At 45.8% G+C, this 20,332-nt stretch overlaps 2 protein-coding genes across 5 annotated transcripts; one reads left to right on the top strand and one right to left on the bottom strand.

The window, feature by feature from the left end:
* Positions 3,635 to 8,472, top strand: LOC110429930 (cationic amino acid transporter 2, vacuolar-like). Of its 2 annotated transcripts, none has more exons than XM_021446695.1 (14): positions 3,635 to 4,085; positions 4,935 to 5,136; positions 5,245 to 5,329; positions 5,436 to 5,576; positions 5,669 to 5,787; positions 5,864 to 5,960; positions 6,085 to 6,257; positions 6,338 to 6,404; positions 6,638 to 6,796; positions 6,964 to 7,213; positions 7,314 to 7,422; positions 7,531 to 7,643; positions 7,740 to 7,815; positions 7,906 to 8,472. In XM_021446695.1, exons 1-14 carry the CDS (start codon positions 3,965 to 3,967, stop codon positions 8,066 to 8,068), a joined length of 1,875 nt encoding a protein of 624 aa, XP_021302370.1. In that variant the 5' UTR covers positions 3,635 to 3,964; the 3' UTR covers positions 8,069 to 8,472. The 2 variants fall into 2 exon arrangements, with proteins under 2 accessions (XP_021302370.1, XP_021302372.1); XM_021446697.1 differs by lacking the exon at positions 3,635 to 4,085 and adding an exon at positions 4,301 to 4,589.
* On the bottom strand, positions 8,500 to 18,633 carry LOC8071494. 3 transcript variants are annotated; one of them, XR_002447121.1, is made up of 10 exons: positions 18,390 to 18,633; positions 18,104 to 18,307; positions 17,858 to 18,011; positions 17,700 to 17,764; positions 17,544 to 17,592; positions 17,336 to 17,406; positions 17,160 to 17,245; positions 15,798 to 16,134; positions 9,013 to 9,115; positions 8,821 to 8,850 (listed from the first exon to the last, which is right to left on the bottom strand). XR_002447121.1 is itself a non-coding variant. In XM_021446698.1 (9 exons), the coding sequence occupies exons 1-9, from the start codon at positions 18,499 to 18,501 to the stop codon at positions 8,744 to 8,746; spliced, it is 951 nt and encodes a 316-aa protein (XP_021302373.1). In that variant the 5' UTR covers positions 18,502 to 18,630; the 3' UTR covers positions 8,500 to 8,743. The 3 variants fall into 3 exon arrangements, 1 of the variants encoding a protein (XP_021302373.1); XR_002447122.1 differs by having other exon boundaries at positions 8,827 to 8,850; positions 15,802 to 16,134; XM_021446698.1 differs by lacking the exon at positions 15,798 to 16,134 and having other exon boundaries at positions 8,500 to 8,850; positions 18,390 to 18,630.

Genomic DNA, 20,332 nt, shown 5'->3' with positions numbered 1-20,332 from the left:
TCCGTTTTGAAGATGTACAGCAAAGCTCTGAGCCAGAAATAGTCAATGGATATGCTAAAAAAACAAAAGGAATAGTCAATGGCTGCTGACATTCTTTGAAGCCAATATGCAGACAACCATCCATATTGTGTCAGAACATTTGGAGTTCTTAAAATGTTCAGAGTAATTCAAATGTTTAGAGTAGTTTTATTTAATTTTTAGAAGACGAATGAGCTGCATCGTTTTTCAATTCCGAGCAAGTTCTCTGCGTGTCAGGAGGTTTTTGTTTTTTCTACGTACAAAACAACAACAGGCTAGGAGATTCTTACGTCGGTCTTAATGAAATTTCATTAGAGTTTTATAGACATTAAGGGTCTCTTTAGTTGGGCTTTCCAACCTGCTTTTGCTTTAGCAAAAGCCAATCAAAAAGCCCAAAAGCTACATGTATTTTTGCCCAAAATCAGATTTGACTGCAGTACAATTTTGAAAGCACCTTACCCCTTGCTTTCACTAGCTTTTGGATGGGCAACTTCGAGAAAATTACCCACTGCAACTGGTTATGAAGGGGAAAAAACGGTTCACAGTTCTATTCCTCCCTCCCCATCTCCCATCTGCCCGAGACACCCACCGTGAGTCCGCGACTCGTGAAGTTGCGAGTATGGCCGCGGCGACCTAGGGTTCCTCCGCCGCCACTCCCGCCCGAGGCCAGTGGCCACCCCACTGGACCCGCCCACCGGCGTCAGCATCCCCGGCCGCCACCGCTCCATCCCCGCCTGATGAGCTGCATTACCAGCGCATCCCCATCCGACGTCGCTCGATCCCCAGTCGATGAGCTGCATCAACGAATTTTGAAGGCCATGCCAAGTTTCAATATTCATACTCAGAAGCATATCATTACAGCTTGTCTTGCTTTGCATAATTTTGTTTGTGACAGTCAATTGCGTGATAAGGAGTTCGAGAGATATGACACCAATGAAGATTACTTGGTATAAGAGACAAGTGACACGACAGAAGAGGATGGTAGTGAGCATGTGGAGAACGAGGATACCATGAATATCATTCGTACTAGGATAGCGGATGCTTTGGTATAATGCGAGAGGAAGCTTGTTATGTTATGTCGAGGGATGGCATTGTTGTATGGACCAATCACTTTGATGGATGAAAAACTATGAAAATTATTTTTATCTTTCTTAAATAGTCCTTTTAATGAGAATCAGTGACGTATTATTTTGTTACGAGCAATTTTCATATAAACATATCCCTATGCCTCCAGGGGCATAACAGGTATTTCTTATATAGTCTACAGTTTGACAGCAGCTCCAACCAAACGGCATACTGATTTCATAGCTGTTTTTCCTCAGCTCACAACTCACAACGGTTTTTCTAAGATCCACAGCTCAACCAAATGCACCCTAAATATGTTGATGTGTCATCGTATTAATAAATAAGAGTTTCATGGGAGTAGAGAGAGTTTTGTAAGGATAAAATTTTTCTACATTATTTTTAAAATATGAATATATTGAAAATTGGATCATGAAACACCCACTGAAAATGACTTTAGAGTAAAAAATATGGAGATCTAACCTGCTAGATAAGACACAGGCTAATAATTAATTGATTAAATAGACGATGAACCTTCCGTACCAATCCGTTGGAGTGGAGATCTGGTCGGTACATGCATGCCATGTGAGATCGACAGCTGCACGCAATCAAGATGCCAAGGAATTTGGTTAACACGACTAAATTAAAGTTTAGTCACTGTAAATATGTATGGAGCTAATTATAAAATTAAAATATAGATTTAGACTAATTTGCGAGATGAATTTTTAAGCCTAATTAGCCCATCATTATTAATGGATTAATCCATGATTGCTACAACAAACATATGCTAATGGTAGATTAATTAGTTTTAATAAATTTGTCTCACAGATAGATTGTAAATTGTATTTTTATTAGTATCGGAACATTTTATGTGACATCATATATGATATCGATGTGACACCTCTTAAAGTATATATCTCAAGCACATGGTTATGTAAATTTAAGAAATCTTGTACTCACTCCGTCCAAAAAAGAGTGTCGTTTTAAAATTTCAGACATTTTATTTGATCATCCGTCTTACTTAAAATTTTTACATAAATATTATATATTTTGTTAAGACCTATTTTATCATTAGAGATATTTTACTAATGATTTAATTATTTATAATTTACATAAAATTTTTGAATAAGACAAATGGTCAAACACAATTTAGTTTATTGTTTTGTATAACCATACAAAATTTTTAGCAAAAAGGTGACTATTCTGTATTTTGAATTTTGGCCTCAAGATGCCAAAAAAGCCTAAAAAACCTCAAGAGGTCATAATAAAGATAATAAATTATGTATTTTGAATGGAACTAAACATAACTCTAAATTTTAGTATTTTATCATTGATATTTTACATTTTGTATTTTATGGAAACTAAACAAGCCCTAAAGAAATCTTCTTTTCCGAAGAGAAGAAAATCATGAAATCTTTGACTGATGCAGCGAGACCTCCTCCACGGCTTCAAACCCACACGTACGTACGGTTGGCTGACGACGCCTCCCATCCATAAATAAAATATCTTTCCTTTCCTTGCCGCACTTTGGAACTTTTATAGACCATACACATATATATTCGGGAGGTAGTAGTATACTATTTTTAGCAATGAAGAGAGATGCCAACACGGAATTGCTAGCGTGTGTTCATTGCGTGTGGCTGAGCAGGTCAACCCCAGCCAACATCATGCATGCCCACTGGCTACATGATCACTGTACCACTGTATTACATGCACACAGCATTGCAAATTGCAACGCACACAACAACTTTGTCAGACTCTGTAACATTTTCACATGACATGTTTCGGTTTTTGGCTAATATACGGTGACAGTGAAAAAGCTTTGTGTCGCCTTTGAGGGCACTCTTTTGTGTTTTTGGCTACCATATATGGTAATATTACTTTTAAACTCAGTTGGATCACTAATTTAGGCTCTATTTGAAGTTGTTTTATTTGTCAAACACTCCTTTACAAAAATAGGCTTTACCTATGAAGCTGTTTTTCTTCTTGTCTCATAAGACATGAGTTGAGATAAAGCGGAAGAAAGTAACTTATTTTAGCTTTCTCCCTTATTCTCTCTCTCATTCATATATTAAGCCGTTTTGCCAAACAATTTTTTTCAAAATAGCTCAGCTTTATCTAGAAAGTTATTAATAAAGTCATTTTCTAAAAAAGCAACTTTACTACTGGAATTGAGTTGTGCCAAACAAACTCACTTAGAATCTCTTATAATTTAGAACAAATTTTAAGAGAATGCTTGTATTTAGGTACGGAGGAATGCTTGTATTTAGGTACGGAGGAATCATACCGAGTGTCAAGCTATACGCTGCTTTCATAAACACGGATTGATCACTGCACATGCACGGATTAGTAGGTTAAACAGAACCACACGGATTTGACAAACAGCTCAGCTGTCTCTGTACTCGTTTTTAGACTCGGTTAGCAATCAAGCACAGTAGCTTAATCGTAAATTCCTTCTGTTCCAACCGTCGTGCTGCTCGTGAAGGCTTGCAGTTTACTAGTCGTACGTCCGGGTTGATTGATCCTCCCCGCGACCATTTTACGGTCACATATACAGTTATACACCATCGGCACGCCATCCAATCCAAGAATATATACGGGCCGAGACGACGCAGCAGCTCTGATTGCTCTGCCTTTCTTCCTCCCCTCCTTTCCCCCCTTACTACAGGAGGAATCAATCAATCATCAATCCCCACTGCTCAGCCTCAGCCGGCCCTCAGCAAGCAAGGGACAGAGGCGGGAGGCGGCCGGCGGCCGGGGGGCGGCAGCAGCAGCAGTCTCCTCATCGAGCTCTCCGGGACCGGCCGCGGGAAAGAAAAGGCGCGCCTTTGCTTTGCTTTGCTTCCCTTCCGTGGTGCTCAGTTGAGGGGGGCGGCCGGCGGGGATGGGCAGCGGGGTCCGGGCGCTGATGCGCCGGAAGCAGGTGGACTCGGAGCGGACGCGCGCCGCCGGCAGCGCCCACCAGCTCCGCAAGGAGCTCTCCGTCACCCAGCTCGTCGCCATCGGTCAGGGACCTCTTCTCTCTCACTCACGTTACATAATACCTTCTACTGACCTTCTCCTTCTGGTTCTCATATGCTACTTACTATATATAATTCCCTGAGGCCTGACCGCCTGAGCTTCTCGTTTGACTAATTTCGGTGGATCTTTGCGGGGGATTTTGTCGGACCCCCCCGAAAGGTGCAAGCTTCTTTCGCTGTGTTCATTTTTCCTTGGGCGCAAGCAAGGTGCTTTGCGTGCTCTTGTCAACTGTGGCGGCGAAACAAATGCCTTTACAATGATTTGATTTGAATTTGCCGGATTCAGTTCAGTGAGCTGCTGATACTGCAACTCGAGCTAGAGCTATAAGTATTATTCTAAGATTTCAGTTACAAAGTTTCCAGTTCGTGTCTCATCGATCGATTCTTAGTTCTGGGTAAAGGTTGAGAGGAATCTCAGTTGCTTCCTGATGAGACACGAACTGAACTGTCCTCCGCTTGCTTGCTTGGTGCTGGGTCAGTGTTGGCAAGGTGGGTGGTTGGCTCCGTACTGTTCTAGGCAGAGCTACTCTGATCTGATGATGTGCATGCCTGTGCATAACATGTATTAGATCATAGCATTTCAAAAAAAAAAAGTTTCATAACATGTAAATAATCTGCTCAAAGAAGGTATACCACAAGTCTTTTTTGGTGTAGCAATGTTTACATGCTTCTGATGTTCTCAAATGTATTTTTTGCCACTGATTATTAGAGCTTATGCAGATGGCTTGTTTACTGGTCTGCATATAGTATTTTGGACCAAAGACCCTTTTTTTGCTAATTATAGTATCTCACCAACGAAAGTATTGATGTTGGAGCGGCTATGTCATTCCTCAGGTGTTGGGTCAACGATTGGAGCCGGGGTGTATGTCCTTGTTGGGACAGTTGCCCGGGAGCATTCTGGGCCGGCATTGACACTTTCATTTCTGATAGCCGGAATAGCAGCTGCACTTTCAGCATTCTGCTATGCAGAGCTTGCTAGCCGTTGCCCTTCAGCAGGAAGCGCCTACCATTATTCATACATCTGCGTTGGCGAAGGGTAATGAACTGATATATATTATGGAGTGAACATTGTTCATATATGGCATTCCTGTGCTGTTGGGTTTATGTTCTCAGTTCTCACTTTGTTCGTTGCTTCATTATGCAGAGTTGCATGGTTGATTGGTTGGGCTTTGATACTTGAATATACGATTGGTGGATCAGCTGTTGCCCGTGGCATATCTCCCAATCTAGTGAGTCCAATTCCCCTGCATCTGATGTGTTTATGCAGATATTGATCAGTAGTTAATCTCCAATCTCCTCATACAAACTCTAAAAATAAAAACTTTATGTTTTCAGGCCATCTTTTTTGGAGGACAGGATAGTCTGCCATGGATTTTGGCACGGCATCAGATCCCATGGCTTGATGTTGTTGTTGATCCTTGTGCTGCTTTCCTGGTTTTCGTTGTCACAGGTCTGCTATGCGTGGGGATAAAAGAGGTTGCTACCTTCTCCAATCGAGTAATAGCTACCTTATGTATTTTCTGAGAATGTGACACCTGATCTTTCCTCTCTGTGTTTACATTTTTCAGAGTTCATTTGTGCAAGGAGTTGTGACAGTCCTAAATTGCTTTGTGATGCTATTTGTTATCATAGCCGGTAGTTACATCGGCTTCCAAACAGGATGGGTTGGCTACAAGGTTGCTGGCGGGTAATGCTAAAGACCCTGATGCTTTGTTTCATTTCTCGAGCCAGTAGCTAGCGCACTTACACTTCATTGATTTCAGATTTTTCCCTTATGGAGCAAATGGAATGCTTGCCGGGTCAGCAACTGTCTTCTTTGCCTACATAGGCTTTGATTCAGTTGCCAGCACTGCTGAGGAGGTTAGGAAATGTCTTATTTCCCTAATTGATTTGGCTCTTCTTATTTGCCGGATTGTTAGCGTCGAATAGAAAATATAATTACCTCATCTGAGAAAATGTAATATCTTATGTTAACTTCTGACAGGTGAAGAATCCACAACGAGATCTGCCATTGGGAATCGGAACAGCATTGTCGATTTGCTGTACCTTGTACATGTTGGTTTCAGTTGTTATTGTTGGTCTGGTACCATACTTTGCTATGGACCCAGACACCCCAATTTCATCTGCCTTTGCCAAACATGGGATGCACTGGGCAATGTAAGGACTGCTTCTCATTTTATCCTGGATGATCTGGTGTGCGTCCGACTGAGATTGTTCATGTGCTTATCTTGTTTTAGGTATCTTGTAACAACTGGTGCTGTTCTTGCTCTCTGTTCAACCTTGATGGGATCTATATTGCCACAGGTATAAGCATGTCTTAATCAATGCATCATAAAATTTCTTCTGTGATTAGAGTGGATAGAACATGAGCCATCAGCCAAGTGGGCATGGCTTTAAATGAGTAAAATCTGAAGAATACTGACATATAATCTAGATATATATAAGTCAGTCTTCTGCTTTATCTGTTCTCTCAACAAGCTTATGCATCATACAACTCTGCCATGATATTCATACTTCTATTTTGATACTTCCTTCAGCCAAGAATATTGATGGCCATGGCACGAGATGGCCTGTTACCATCGTTCTTCTCTGATGTCCACAAGACGACACAAGTTCCAGTCAAAAGCACAATAGTGACTGGCATCTGCGCAGCTGCTCTTGCTTTCTTTATGGATGTCTCTCAACTGGCTGGAATGGTAAGGATTTACCAAACCTGTTATTTGAGAACGTATATGGACTTCATCTTGAGCTCAGTTATATTAATGAACCTTATCCCCAGAGATCATCGTAGTGTATGCATGTGACTATATGAGCATTATTTGAAAAATGTTTGGAACTAAAAAGGTTTTGTTTTTGGTTGCAGGTTAGTGTAGGCACACTACTCGCGTTCACTATAGTTGCTGTGTCCATCTTGATTCTTAGGTATGTTCCTCCAAATGAGGTACCCCTCCCATCTTCCCTGCAAGTATCATTCCGCTTGAGCCAAGAAAATGACGAGGAAAAGCTGAGGGGTACCCTTGGAGACAATGATCATGAACAAGGGTCAGCTGAAATAAGTGATGTTGTAGTAGAATCAATTAATGACCCCCTCATTGAGAAGCAGCTGTACGCAAGTATGTCTGGGCAATCGCATTACTGATTTTGTATGCTTAAAATTTCTAAGTATGTGCATTTCAGTTAAGTAGCTAATAAACTTGTCTGCTGACTCTTTAGGCAATTTGAATGAGACAAAACGGCGTAAGACTGCTGCATGCAGCATTGCATCTATCTGCATAGGGGTTCTGATCCTCACAACTTCAGCTTCAGCGACATTCTTGCCCTTGTAAGTGCCAATTGTTCAGTCTATTATGCAAGGGTGCATGCTTCCTTCCCCAGTGAACTTTCCTGCATATAAGCAAAGCACTTAACAATCTAATCTGCGCCATGTCAGCCTGGTGACATGCTTCGTTTGTGCTTTTGGTGGCCTGCTCCTCCTAGCTGGTCTGGGCATGCTCTGCTGGATTGACCAAGATGATGGGAGGCACTCCTTTGGCCATTCCGGAGGTACTCTTATCACAGCACGCTTCATCAACTCATTGTACTAGGAACATATTGGTAAACTACTTGGCATTAAACATCTTGCTTCTGTGTCTGCTGTAGGATTCATCTGTCCATTCGTTCCCTTGCTGCCGGTAATGTGTATCCTCATAAATACATACTTGTTAATCAATCTTGGGTGAGTACTTGATCCTTTCAGCTTTTCTACTACATATTTAAAACTGATATATGCTTTAACATGCATGAACTTGTTGGTTGTGTTCTTCAGTGGCGGCACATGGATGCGAGTGGGGGTGTGGCTGGTGATGGGGGTGTTCGTCTACATTTTCTATGGCCGCACCCACAGCTCATTGACAGATGTCGTGTATGTCCCTGTGGCTGAGGCGAATGAGATATATGGGTCACCCTCTTCATCAGGGTTTGTGGCGTAAAGAGAGATGGAGATGTTTGTTGAAGCCTATCTTGAGCTAGTCAGGGTACTTTTCACAGAACCTCAAGGATCCTGACTTTAGCAGATTCCTGCTTGAGCTATCATACGCATTGCAGGGATGGATTTGAAGAATTCAATTTGTACGTCAATTTTTAAAATGTGTAATTGTAATGCACAACTAAACTTGTGTGCCTCTGTTCAAGGAATGTAAATATTACATAGTAGAACAATATATTATAGATGGTGCCAGTATAGAGGTATTTGAAAGGGGGGTTCAGTCTAGGAATTTGTACGTTGAAGTACAAATTTGTTGTAAATTCCCAGGATTGAAATTATAGTCCCCAATTCAAACAGGTCTGTGTGAGGCGTATTATGTGGTCAAAGCCTCAAACACATTTTATTTCACGGTGGTGAACATATGAGAAAAACTGCTCATGGAAAAATAATATTTTCAACTGAGGTTGAGACTAAACCGTTGAGTCTACATCATGATACAATATTTTAACAAGATGAGCTGCATCACAACACAATAAAGAAAAACTTCAGCAGAATACAGTATAGTAGTATCAGGCTATCAGCAATTCAGATTCAATGCACCATGCTTCCACCAGCACCAGGTTTTTGTACAACTTGCTTGTGAGTCATACCGATCTGTTTCCTCTGAAATCCGAATCACCTACAAGTTGTTCTTGCACAGGGTGTAAAAGGTAGATCCATCAATTGTCTCCATAGTTAACTGATTGAGTCGCAACAGCATCAGCAGGCAGGCTCTTCCTTTGCGCCCTAAAAGGAACAAAACCAAAAAAGAAAAACAGAAAAAAGGTTAGCTACCACAGTAAAATTGTTCAAGAGCAATGTGTCAATACTAACAAAAAGATTTTATTCAACATGCTATAACATTTGCTATTTTCAAATCCATGTGCTAAGTGCGGTAAGTGTACGTACCCAATCCTATTTCTCCAACATGGTCCTGGTTCAACGAAACATTTCCCTGAGCTTTATCACCACCGAAGTATGAATTTAGTTTGGATATTCCCTCCTGCAACTCCTGATGCAATAAAAAAGTGCAAAAAAAAAAACAATCAATTGCTTTGAAGTAGATGACTGGTACATTCTGATCGTCATGGCTCATGAATCACAACACCATAGGTCCATTTCTGATCGAGAATGCATTGACAAAAACGAAAAGCAAAAATTGAGGAAATAGGAAGTGAAGATGTTGCAGAATATGTCTTCAATTGATTTTCTTAAAGAGTAAGGTCATCTACTAGGTTTCAAGAACAATGTGTAATTTTGTAACCACTATCGAGCATACAGAAAGTACTATGGCAGAATTACAAACGACAATCTATACTATAATGGAACACTTCAAATTATACTAGAGTCACCTAATAAAACTTCCCCCGCTGAGAGTCTCTAACCTCTATGCACCCAGAAAAATGTACACAGGATATCATCTTCATTAAAATCAAGGGCTACAAAACATCAATTCTAGGCATCTATCAAATCGTGCGGTCACGATTGCTCCCGCGCTTCAACTCAGGCTTCAACGCGCCGCCCACAATGGCTTCAACCCGTGTCCACCCGCAATTCAACAGGATAGCTCTGGGCGGCGCTGGAGGCGTGAGCGACGAGGTGATCATGTCAAGGGCGTCGAGCCCTAGGGTAGCTGGCCCTTGGCTACGAAGCTCGTAGCCACGGTCCGTCTTCTCCGGCGAGGTTTGCCCCCTCCGCCGTAGGCTTAGGAGATATTGAGAGAGATAGTTTTGGAGAATATCAATCTTTGCTTAACCTTCCAGGTGCCGATTACAAAGGATATATAGTCCTTGATGAGTAAAAATAGCAACTAACCTTTCCCTGATAACAGGGATACTAAAACTATTATTTCCTAAATCCAACTACTGGACGTATCCTCCTAGGACTCTCTAGGCGCACGCTGGACGCTGGCCGTGGACTCCTGGCCTTGCTGGTCGCCCTGGGCGCGCTCAGCCGCGCGGCGGATGTCCCTGGCCCGGCGTCTACGCGTATACGCGCGCCCGTACATGACATCTCTCCCCCCCCCTCGAGAATCAGCTCGTCCTCGAGCTGGAATGCTGGGTAGCGCGAGGTGAAGGAGTCTAAATCTTCCCAGGTGGCAGAGGCAGCAGACTCATTCTTCCAGTGTACCAAGACTTGACGTACGCCGCGCGCCAGGCGAGACTTGACGACGCGTTCTGGTTCTGGCACCGTGGCGCCGTGGTGGACGACCGGCAGCGGAGGTGGCGTAGAAGGTGGAGTGCCCACCCAGCGCTTGAGGAGGCCGATGTGGAACACGTCGTGCAGACGAGCGCGCGGAGGAAGCTCTAGCCGTACGGCAACGTCGTTGATGACTTCAACGATCTTGTACGGCCCGAAGTAACGTGGCTTGAGCTTCCCAGTGGCCGCGGCGTCCATCGAGGCGATCGGACGATGACGTAGACGAAGCAAGACCCAATCACCCAACTGGAAGGAGACCGCCCGATGGAACTTGTCGTAATGACGCTTCTGGGTCGTCTGAGCTTGCTCGAGGCGGTAACGCACATCCTGCAAGAATTCTGCACGCTCCGCCATGGACTTGGCGACCGCCGCGACACGAGTCTCGCCCGGCTCGTAGGCACGCAGGGTGGGGGGGTCGCGGCCGTAGACGACGCGGAATGGAGTGTCGCGCAAAGACGTCTGGTACGCCGTGTTGTAGATAAACTCCGCCCAAGGGAGCCACCGAAGCCACTGGCGAGGACGATCTCCTGTAAAACAGCGCAAATACATGGTGATCACCCGGTTAGCTGCCTCTGTCTGCCCGTCAGATTGGGGGTGAAAGGTCGTCGTCATATGGAGCTTCGTCCCCATCAGCCGCATCAACTCCTTCCAGAACACGGAGGTAAAGATGGGGTCGCGGTCCGACACCATGGACTGCGGCATCCCATGCAGGCGTACGATCTCGGCGAAGAAAGCTTGGGCGACGGTCTCGGCGGAGAACGGGTGGGCGAGCGGGACCACTGTGAGGATAACGGATTTACCCCGCACCTTCGGAAGTGCCTCCACGAAATCAAGTCCGATGTCCGTCCACACCGCAGTGGGCACCGGCAGCGGTAGGAGGAGCCCGGCCGGGTGAAGATGTTCCGCCTTGTTGCGTTGGCAGACTGCACACGCGCGAACGTAGTCCTGGACAGTGGTGTGCATGCCCGGGAAGTGAAAGTCGCGGCGGAGGCGATGAAGGGTGCGTTGAACGCCTTCGTGCCCGTCGTCATGCACGGCCGAGAGTAGCTCCTGCAACAGCGGCGAATCGGCGGAGAGGTATATACGCCCGCCGTAGGAGAGCAGCCCGTCCCGGACAGCCCACGGATGACCCCGCGTGCCCGCGGTCACCTCATCCCGAAGAGCCACCAAGGCTGGCTCGGTGCTCTGAGCTTGCCGTAGGCGGTCAAAGAAGTCGAAGCGCGGCGCGGAGAGGGCGAGCACCGTGCCGTCTGTGTCGGCACAGTCCGAGTCCCGACGCGAGAGCGCGTCCGCGACGGTGTTCTGAGCGCCCGGCTTGTATTCCACAGCGAAGTCGAAGCCCAGTAGTTTGCCGACCCAGTGATGCTGTGGAATAGTAGCGGGACGTTGATCCAGCAGATACTTCAAGCTATAGTGATCCGTCTTCACTGTAAAACGGCGTCCCCAAAGGTATGGGCGCCAATGACGAATGGCATGCACAAGCCCAATCAGCTCCCGCTCGTACGCGGTGAGGGAGCGATGACGAGGGGCGACCGGCCGGCTGAAGAACGCGACTGGGTGTTTGTCCTGGATCAACACCGCGCCGAATCCCGAGCTGGAGGCGTCACACTCGACAGTGAAAGGCCGGCCGAAGTCTGGAAGCGCCAGGACCGGAGCCGACGTGACCGCGGTTTTGAGCGCCGTGAACGCCGCGGTGGCCTCGTCTGTCCACGCGAAGCCCTCCTTCTTGAGAAGAGCAGTGAGGGGCGCCGCAATCTCGCCGTAGCCATGAACGAACTTGCGGTAGTATCCTGCCAGACCAAGGAACCCGCGTACGGCGCGAGCTGAACGAGGCTGTGGCCAATCCAGCACTGCCTGGACCTTGGCCGGGTCCATGGCCACTCCTGCTGCCGAGATGACATGCCCCAAGTACGCGATCGATGTCACGCCGAACGCGCACTTGGAACGCTTGACGACGAGCTAGTGTTGGCGAAGCACGGAGAACACGGCGCGGAGATGGCGAAGGTGATCTGCCCAGGACGCACTATAGATCAATATGTCATCAAAAAACACGAGTACGAACCGGCGAAGGAAGACGCGCAGGACATCGTTCATCAGTGCTTGAAACGTAGCCGGGGCATTGCACAGCCCGAATGGCATCACCAAGAACTCATATAGGCCATCGTGTGTGCGAAAAGCTGTCTTGGCGATGTCCTCTGGCGCCATGCGCACCTGATGATGGCCTGAGCGGAGATCAAGCTTGGAGAAAAACTTGGCGCCATGGAGCTCATCCAGTAGTTCGTCGACGACGGGTATGGGGAACGCGTCCTTGACCGTGATAGCATTCAGCGCGCGATAGTCGACGCAAAACCTCCAGGAACCATCCGCCTTCTTGACGAGGAGCACGGGTGACGAGAAGGCCGACGAGCTCCGGCGGATGAGGCCCTGTGTCAACATAACGGAACACTGGCGTTCGAGCTCATCCTTGTGAGAAGCCGGATATCGGTAGGGGCGCACCGCCACTGGAGAGGATCCTGGCTGGAGCAGGATGCGATGCTCTCGGCCGCGCGGAGGTGGAAGACCTTGGGGCTCGGTGAAGAGGTCGGCAAAGGACCCGAGCAGGCCGTCCAGAAGTGAGTCCTCAGCGGCCACGGCGTGGGTGGCTGTCGCGCCCAGAGCCCCCATGCCGGACCAGCACACGGTGTGCCCATCGCGCGTGAACGACAGGGAGTGGTTGGCGACGTCCCAAGATATCCGTCCGAGAGCCGCCATCCAATGGGTGCCCAGCACCATGTCGTAGCCGGCGAGGGGCATGACGTATAGGTTGACGTCGAACGTCATGCCCTCGATGGTGATCGGGGCCTGCCGGATGACGCCAGGGCAGGACACCTTTTCACCGTTGGCGACTGTGGCGGTGAGACGGGGGCGCGGCTGGATAGCGAGCCCCGTCCGCTGCGCGGCCGACTCCCCGATGAAGCTATGTGAGGAGCCGGTGTCCACCAAGGCGACGAGGGTAGCAGCCCCTAAGGACACCTGCAGGAGGATCGGGTTGCCCACTGGAACGCCCGCCAGGGCATGGAGGGAGAACACCGGTGTCTCTGTCTCGGACGCCGCGTCGACGTCATCATCCTCCTCATCCGCGATGCTGTCGACAAAGAACAACTGCTTGCAGACCTTGTTATGGCCTCGGCTGTACTTTTCATCGCAGTTGAAGCATAAGCCGAGGCGGCGCCGCTCTTCCTGCTCCGTCTGGTTCAGGCGCTTGATGGGACGGCCGGTGGGCTCCAGTGCCCCGGCGACGGGCCCCTTGGCCGCGTTCTGGGGAGGAGGTCGGGGTTCAGGGCTCGGCAGCATGCCGTGGCCCGGCGCCTTGGCGGAGGACGCGTAGTACTGCTCCACTAGCTCCATAGATCGCGCAAGGCTCATGGCCGACGCGAGTGTTTGCGGGCTTTGATTCTGGACCTGGAGACTGAGCGGCGGCAGCAGCCCCCCGGTGAACAGTTGCACACGTTGCAGCTCGTCGAGGTGCCCGGCGCAGGGAAGAAGAGCTTGGAAGCGATCTTGGTACTCCTCGACGGTGCCCGTCCGGCGGCAGGACGCCAGCTCGAACAGAGGTGCTGCGCGGAGCGGCGGCCCGAAGCGAAGGTTGAGGAGCTCTTTGAAGCGTGGCCATGGTGGCGTGCCCTCGTCTTCCTGCACTTGCATGTACCACAGCTGAGCCGTGTCTTGCAAGTTGTACGAAGCCATCCAAGTGCGTTCTTCCGGCATGATGCATTGCTGCCTGAAGAACGATTCGCACTGGTTCAGGAAAACCAGGGGATCGCTCTTGCCATCGTACTTCGGGAACTCAGGCCGCCAGTGCTTAGGAGGCCGATCCTGGTGATGGTCGCCCCTAGGACCGCGGGATCCGCCCGACGAGCCCGAGTGTGCGAGAGCGAGATCGGCAATGGCCTTGGCGTTCGCCTCGATGTTCTTCTGCATCAGGACGACTGTCTGGGTGAGCGCGTTGATAGCTTCCTTCAGATCGTCCCCCATGAGGCCGCCACACGAAGCAGCGGACGAAGTTGATGATGCTGGGGTGGCGGCGGCTGCTGTAGATGGGCTAGGATGCGCGGTGGCTAGTGGAACGAGGGTTGGAGCGGCGGCGGATTGCGAGGATCGACTAGACCGTGATACCAGGTTGTCAAGGGCGTCGAGCCCTAGGGTAGCTGGCCCTTGGCTACGAAGCTCGTAGCCACGGTCCGTCTTCTCCGGCGAGGTTTGCCCCTCCGCCGTAGGCTTAGGAGATATTGAGAGAGATAGTTTTGGAGAATATCAATCTTTGCTTAACCTTCCAGGTGCCGATTACAAAGGATATATAGTCCTTGATGAGTAAAAATAGCAACTAACCTTTCCCTGATAACAGGGATACTAAAACTATTATTTCCTAAATCCAACTACTGGACGTATCCTCCTAGGACTCTCTGGGCGCACGCTGGACGCTGGCCGTGGACTCCTGGCCTTGCTGGTCGCCCTGGGCGCGCTCAGCCGCGCGGCGGATGTCCCTGGCCCGGCGTCTACGCGTATACGCACGCCCGTACATGACAGATCACCCTGGGTCCTCACGAGTACGTGACGGAGGTCGCCGGGTCGATCGGCCCCATCGGCGAGCTCACCCACACCATCACCTCGCTCAAGTTCGTCACCAACCGCACCACCTACGGCCTACGGGCCCTTCGACCGTGGCGACGGCACGCCATTCAACGTCCCTGTCCTCAACAAAGGCAGCATCGTCGGCAAGTTTGCTCGCGCGGAGCAGTACCTCGACGCCACTTGCTTCTATACGTCCTCCCCTTCTGATTTGATCTTGTTTGTTCGGATCGGATCAACGACCGAACCGATCCAATGCACTACCGGCAGGATCGGAGCTGCGTCGGCCGGCCGCCTGAATGTGTCTTGTTTCGGTGATCCACATATATGTTCCTCGATCATCCCGTTCTCTGCATGTTGGGTCGTTCTCTGTATTTTGGTGCTCATCGGTGAAACTTTGAGCCATGAGGTGCAGTTTTGTCTCTCTCACACATGCTTTAATAAATGGGTTGTGATATTCTGATCATTACTGTTCATGCCATTGGTGAAGGCATCAGCTAAAATAATCGCTTAGCTTCTGGTTCGATTTTATACCATGTAGCTTATGAAGTTCACTTCTTGTCTTCACTTGCTAAGTTTTGAATGTAGAATATACTCTACCCAGTTATAAGTAGTGAATGAAGTCCAGAAAATTTACCAAACAAATTTTCCAAGTCAACTATTGCGCCACTCCATGTAGCTGAAGAGTGCAAGGTGAAAATAAAAAGGCAGATTCCACAGGTAAAGGGGTGCAGTAGATGATCACCATTTTGTATACTCAAGTTCCATACTTTTTAATCTATATTTATTAATAATTCCTTTCAGACTGATTCATATTTGTAGATTTTTTTTCTGACAATTTAATGGAGTAACATTGTCTGGCAATTGATAAATATAAATATGATTACCTACACTTGCTATGTCCGTTAGCAGCTCTGCTCCATACCGCTGTTCAGAAATTGACAATTGTTTTTCTTGCTTCTGAGGATGAGATGAAACATAGCGGCGTCTTCAGGCCTACTTCTTTACTGGATGTGCTTTATTGAATCTTCCATTGCCTTTCTACAGGATGCAAGGAAAAGAGGTTTCCGACAACAATCCTTGTTGGATTTGATCTTGTTCTTAGTTCAGATGGCAAGCAGTTCCCATTGGTACAACTACAGTACTTGATGAGGTTAAATCTCGGAGCAATTAGAGCTACTTGATGAGGTTTCCAACAGCAATCCTTGATGAATTATCAACTTTCTATAAATGGGGAACATGTTTCCTTGAGTTAAATTACTCATACACTGTTCATTAATTTCAGGTTTGGATGCAACAAATATCTGATCGAGTAGTATGCAGATGGAATGTAGAAGCATTCTATTCTATCAACTCATCACACAGGAGGCAATACTAGCAATGCACCACCGCGCATTTTCGCCGAGGGAAGTGCCACCCTCAATGTCAGCAATCACGGTTTTTAAGGCCTCTCTTTGACGCCGCCAGCGACTACATCTTCTGCATCAGTAAGAACTCACCTCTCATCAGAATTCTGTGTATCTTTTGATCTGTCGAGAGATGGTGTACAACTCAGAACTGAGTGTCAATTCACACTATGTGTGTTTGCAAGGATTCCAACTTCAACAGCTTATGAATTGTTCAGTGTATTCAGGATTTAGTGCACGCTAAAAATGTGTTGTTCATATAGCAGCAAGCTTTAAGGAGGCTATGGTCAGACTAATGTTAAACTCAATGAGTCCATTAGACTCTGTAATGCTTTCTGAGTGGAGGTTTGGGATGACGTTGGTCTCATTTTTCTATTGTTCCTTATTCTCATTCCTTCCCAAAGTTTTCATAGAAAATCCATGCGAAGGATTGAACAGAAAAAAATTTAGAAAACAAAGCTCTGCTTTCATAAAGTACAAATTTCTTTCTCTTGCCATCTCTTTTATTTTGGAAGTTAAATTTACTTGCTGCAAGCTTGTTTTCTTTAGTAACTACAATAGTGGGTGTTGACTTCAATAGTTTAATATTAGTTATGTTTTTTTCTCGAGTTTTCTTTATATGCTATTTTGAGTTGAGAACTAAGTATTATGCAGGTATTTGTAAAACTCTCTTTGGCAAAGAGGTGCAGATATTGGATCCAAATCTTTTGAAACTAAGTATTATGCAGGTATTTGTAAAAGAAAAGGTATTATGCAAGTAAATTACTTTTGGTTGTTTGATTGTCAGATGTTACCGTAGCGTTAGCACGGGCATTATACTAGTGTAGTTAAAGAAATTCAGACCTCCCATGATGCTAGACTCTTCATGTAAGAAGGAAGTTGCTCATACTCATCCTTAGATGCCTTTATCATTTCTTTGAAAGAATTACCTTCATGGAGTCAACAACGGGAAAAAAAATCAGAACTAGCAAAGGCTTGACATGTCTTTAAAACATCTAAGACATTCATTCTTAGATCACCTTGATCATTTCTTTCATTTTGGGGAGTCATAATTTCAGCTTCATTCATGATCTTTTCTCCATAATCAGTACTAAACAGTAGAGCATTAAATAAATAGATTAGGTCATATTTAAGATAAGATTAAAATAAGTAACAAAGCAACATTAGAAGCAAACACAATAACAGTGAGAAAACCTGAGAGATAGCTATGGTAATTCCTTCTGTTACCTTTCAGGATTCTTGCAAAGCTTCTTTTGGCTCACACCATAATTTGCGCCTGCAAAATCCCTTCAAGACAAAAGTTAGTAGCCGGTGAGAAATGCTAATACAACAAGCACAATGCGATTAACAGGCTAGGATAGGCAAAATATTTTCCTCGCATACCTTCAGAAGAAAGAGTGGCTAGACAAGCATCTGAAAGCCCAAGATCCTTCAGTGACTCCTCAAATCTAATTAGCAGTCAAGAAAAGCACAATATGCTGCACTCAAGCAAATGACAATCTATCATTCTGAACAAAACCAAACCAAACCAAAGAGGATACATTGCGTCGCTGTCGTGTTGAAATCGCCGCTTACCCAACCTGAGCACTGAACGCGACACGCTGAGGCATCCATCTCCAAGGTCCTCGACCTTACCGACATTTCCATCTTCCACTTCCACTTCCACATCAACCTCAGGCTCCTCTGCGACTGCGTCTACACACCAAACAAACAGCGGTCTCACCTCACTCATCCCAGCGGATTGAAACAAACGCTGCAGCCAGAGGTTGTGAAACCGATGGGATTACCGGCGGGCTCGTAGCCGAAGGAAGCGAGGTGGGACTGGAGGGCGTCGGCGTGGCGCGCGTAGACGTTGAGCGCCTCGCCCCAGTGGCCGAGGAGCTCCTCGAAGGAGACGGTGCCGAGGGCGATGGACTCGATGTGCTGCAGGTCGGCGGCCGCCGCCTCCGCCCTGTACTCCAGCTTCTGCAGGAAGGAGGTCCTCGCCATATCTGCGAGGATCCCGCACGCCGTGAGCAGGAGCCTTACGGGGAGGGAGGGAAGGAGGGAGAGGCGTGCGCGTGAGGTGGTTACCGAGGTGGATGGGGCGTTGGGAGATGGCGTCGGCGAGCTCGCGGGATGAGGACTCGGCGTGGTTTACCAACGACGAGAGAGACTCGCAGAGGGCCATGATGGACTGATCCATCTTCCCTCCCACTGCGTCTTCGGCGGCGGCGATGAGAGGCGGGGCTCGCCGGAGGCGGCGAAAGGGGGATTTGGGGACTTCTGTTCCTGTTCAAAACTTTTGAGTGGCAGGCGCGGGCGAAACTGCTGAATACAGTAGATGCACATTTCACTTCGAGTCAAACTTTTTAAAAATTTGATCAAATATATAAAAAACATATTAATATTCATTAAATTAAGCATGAAATATACTTTTATAATATACTTATTCGCAGATACAAATATTAATATTATTTAATAGTATTAAGTCCACTTTTAGCCTTTTAATTATTTGCCGAGTTTAATTTTAGCCTTCAACTACAAAACCGTTTGTTTTTCACCCTCAACTATCAAACCGGTCACTTTTAGCACCCGGAGAGAGGACAGGGCGGTTTTGAGCTATTTTGAGCGGTTTTTCCTTTTTTTTCTATGGTTAAACCTGTGAATTTCATAGTGAATTTTTTAAGTATTGGAAATTCATTAATTTTTTTGGGTAGCCTTGTCATGATGTTCTCTATACAGAAAAAATGTGAAACTATGAAAGTAAGTATTTTTTTTGATGCTAAAAAATTAGCTCTTTTAATTAATAAAATACATTTTCTATGATTTTTTAGGATAATGTATATATCCTATGATCATGAAACTTTTTGTGTAACTGTTTTATACTAAGATAGACCTTAAAAAAAGTTTAAGATTAATTTAATGATGTTTGCTTATGTCCCTAATTTATATGTAATTAATAAAGCATATAGATTAGGGATATAAGCAAACGTAATCAAATTAATCTCAAACTTTTTGTGAAGGTCTATCTTAGTATAAAATAGTTATGCAAAAAGTTTCATGATCATAGAATATATATACATATTAATATGTATTAATAGGACAAAAACTTTGCACCTATTTTTTGTTTACTGTATGGATCTATGTATGTGGAGCTGAACAAAATTTGTTTTGTAATTTTTAGATTTTTTCTATAAATTAATATATATTTATTAATTTTCAGCTGAATTAAAGAATAAAAGAAAAGTAAACCAATAAGATATAAGAGATTTTGCATTGGGAACTTCAGAAAAAATTCTATTTTTCTTTTACTTTTGTACAAGCGTTGGAACGGACGACAGCCTACCCATTGGACTGGACTGATTGAATAATAGGTAATATGATATTTTGTATTAGGAACTCTAGAAAAAATTTTGTTTTCTTTTTACTCTTTTATTATAAGCGTTGGATGGTGGAGGGCAGGCCCGACTCTAGGGGGTGGGCGGTAAAGCTAGGGAGGCCAAGATTATATAGATAATTAGTATATATAAATTTTTATTTGGCATAACTAACGCTTTAAGTCTTTATAAAAGTTTACCGTAAATATCTTTCAATCTTGCAATTGTATATAACTTGAAGCATTAGAGCACAGGCAGCGATGTCAAGAGACTAGAGAATGATTTGTTTTCTACCAACGCCAAACCACTCATGCTTCCTAGTTTGGCCCTGTTTAGTCCCAAAAATTGTATTTTTGTTTCATCGCATCGAATCTATAAACGCATGCATAGAGCATTAAATATAGATAAAAAATAACTAGTTACATAGTTTACGAATTTTTTAAGCCTAATTAGTCCATGATTGAACACTATTTGTGAAATGAAATGAAAATGCTAAAGTAGCTAAATCTAAAACTTTTCGTGAACTAAGGACCTGTTTAGATGCACTCAAAAACTCAAAAGTTTACAAGATTCTCTGTCACATCGAATCTTACGCCACATGCATGGAGCATTAAATATAGATTAAAAAATAACTAATTGCACAATTTACTTGTAAAT

Source organism: Sorghum bicolor, chromosome 8 (genome assembly GCF_000003195.3).
Source record: "Sorghum bicolor cultivar BTx623 chromosome 8, Sorghum_bicolor_NCBIv3, whole genome shotgun sequence".
Lineage (NCBI taxonomy): Eukaryota > Viridiplantae > Streptophyta > Magnoliopsida > Poales > Poaceae > Sorghum > Sorghum bicolor.
This window is presented reverse-complemented; position numbering and strand designations above follow the sequence as displayed.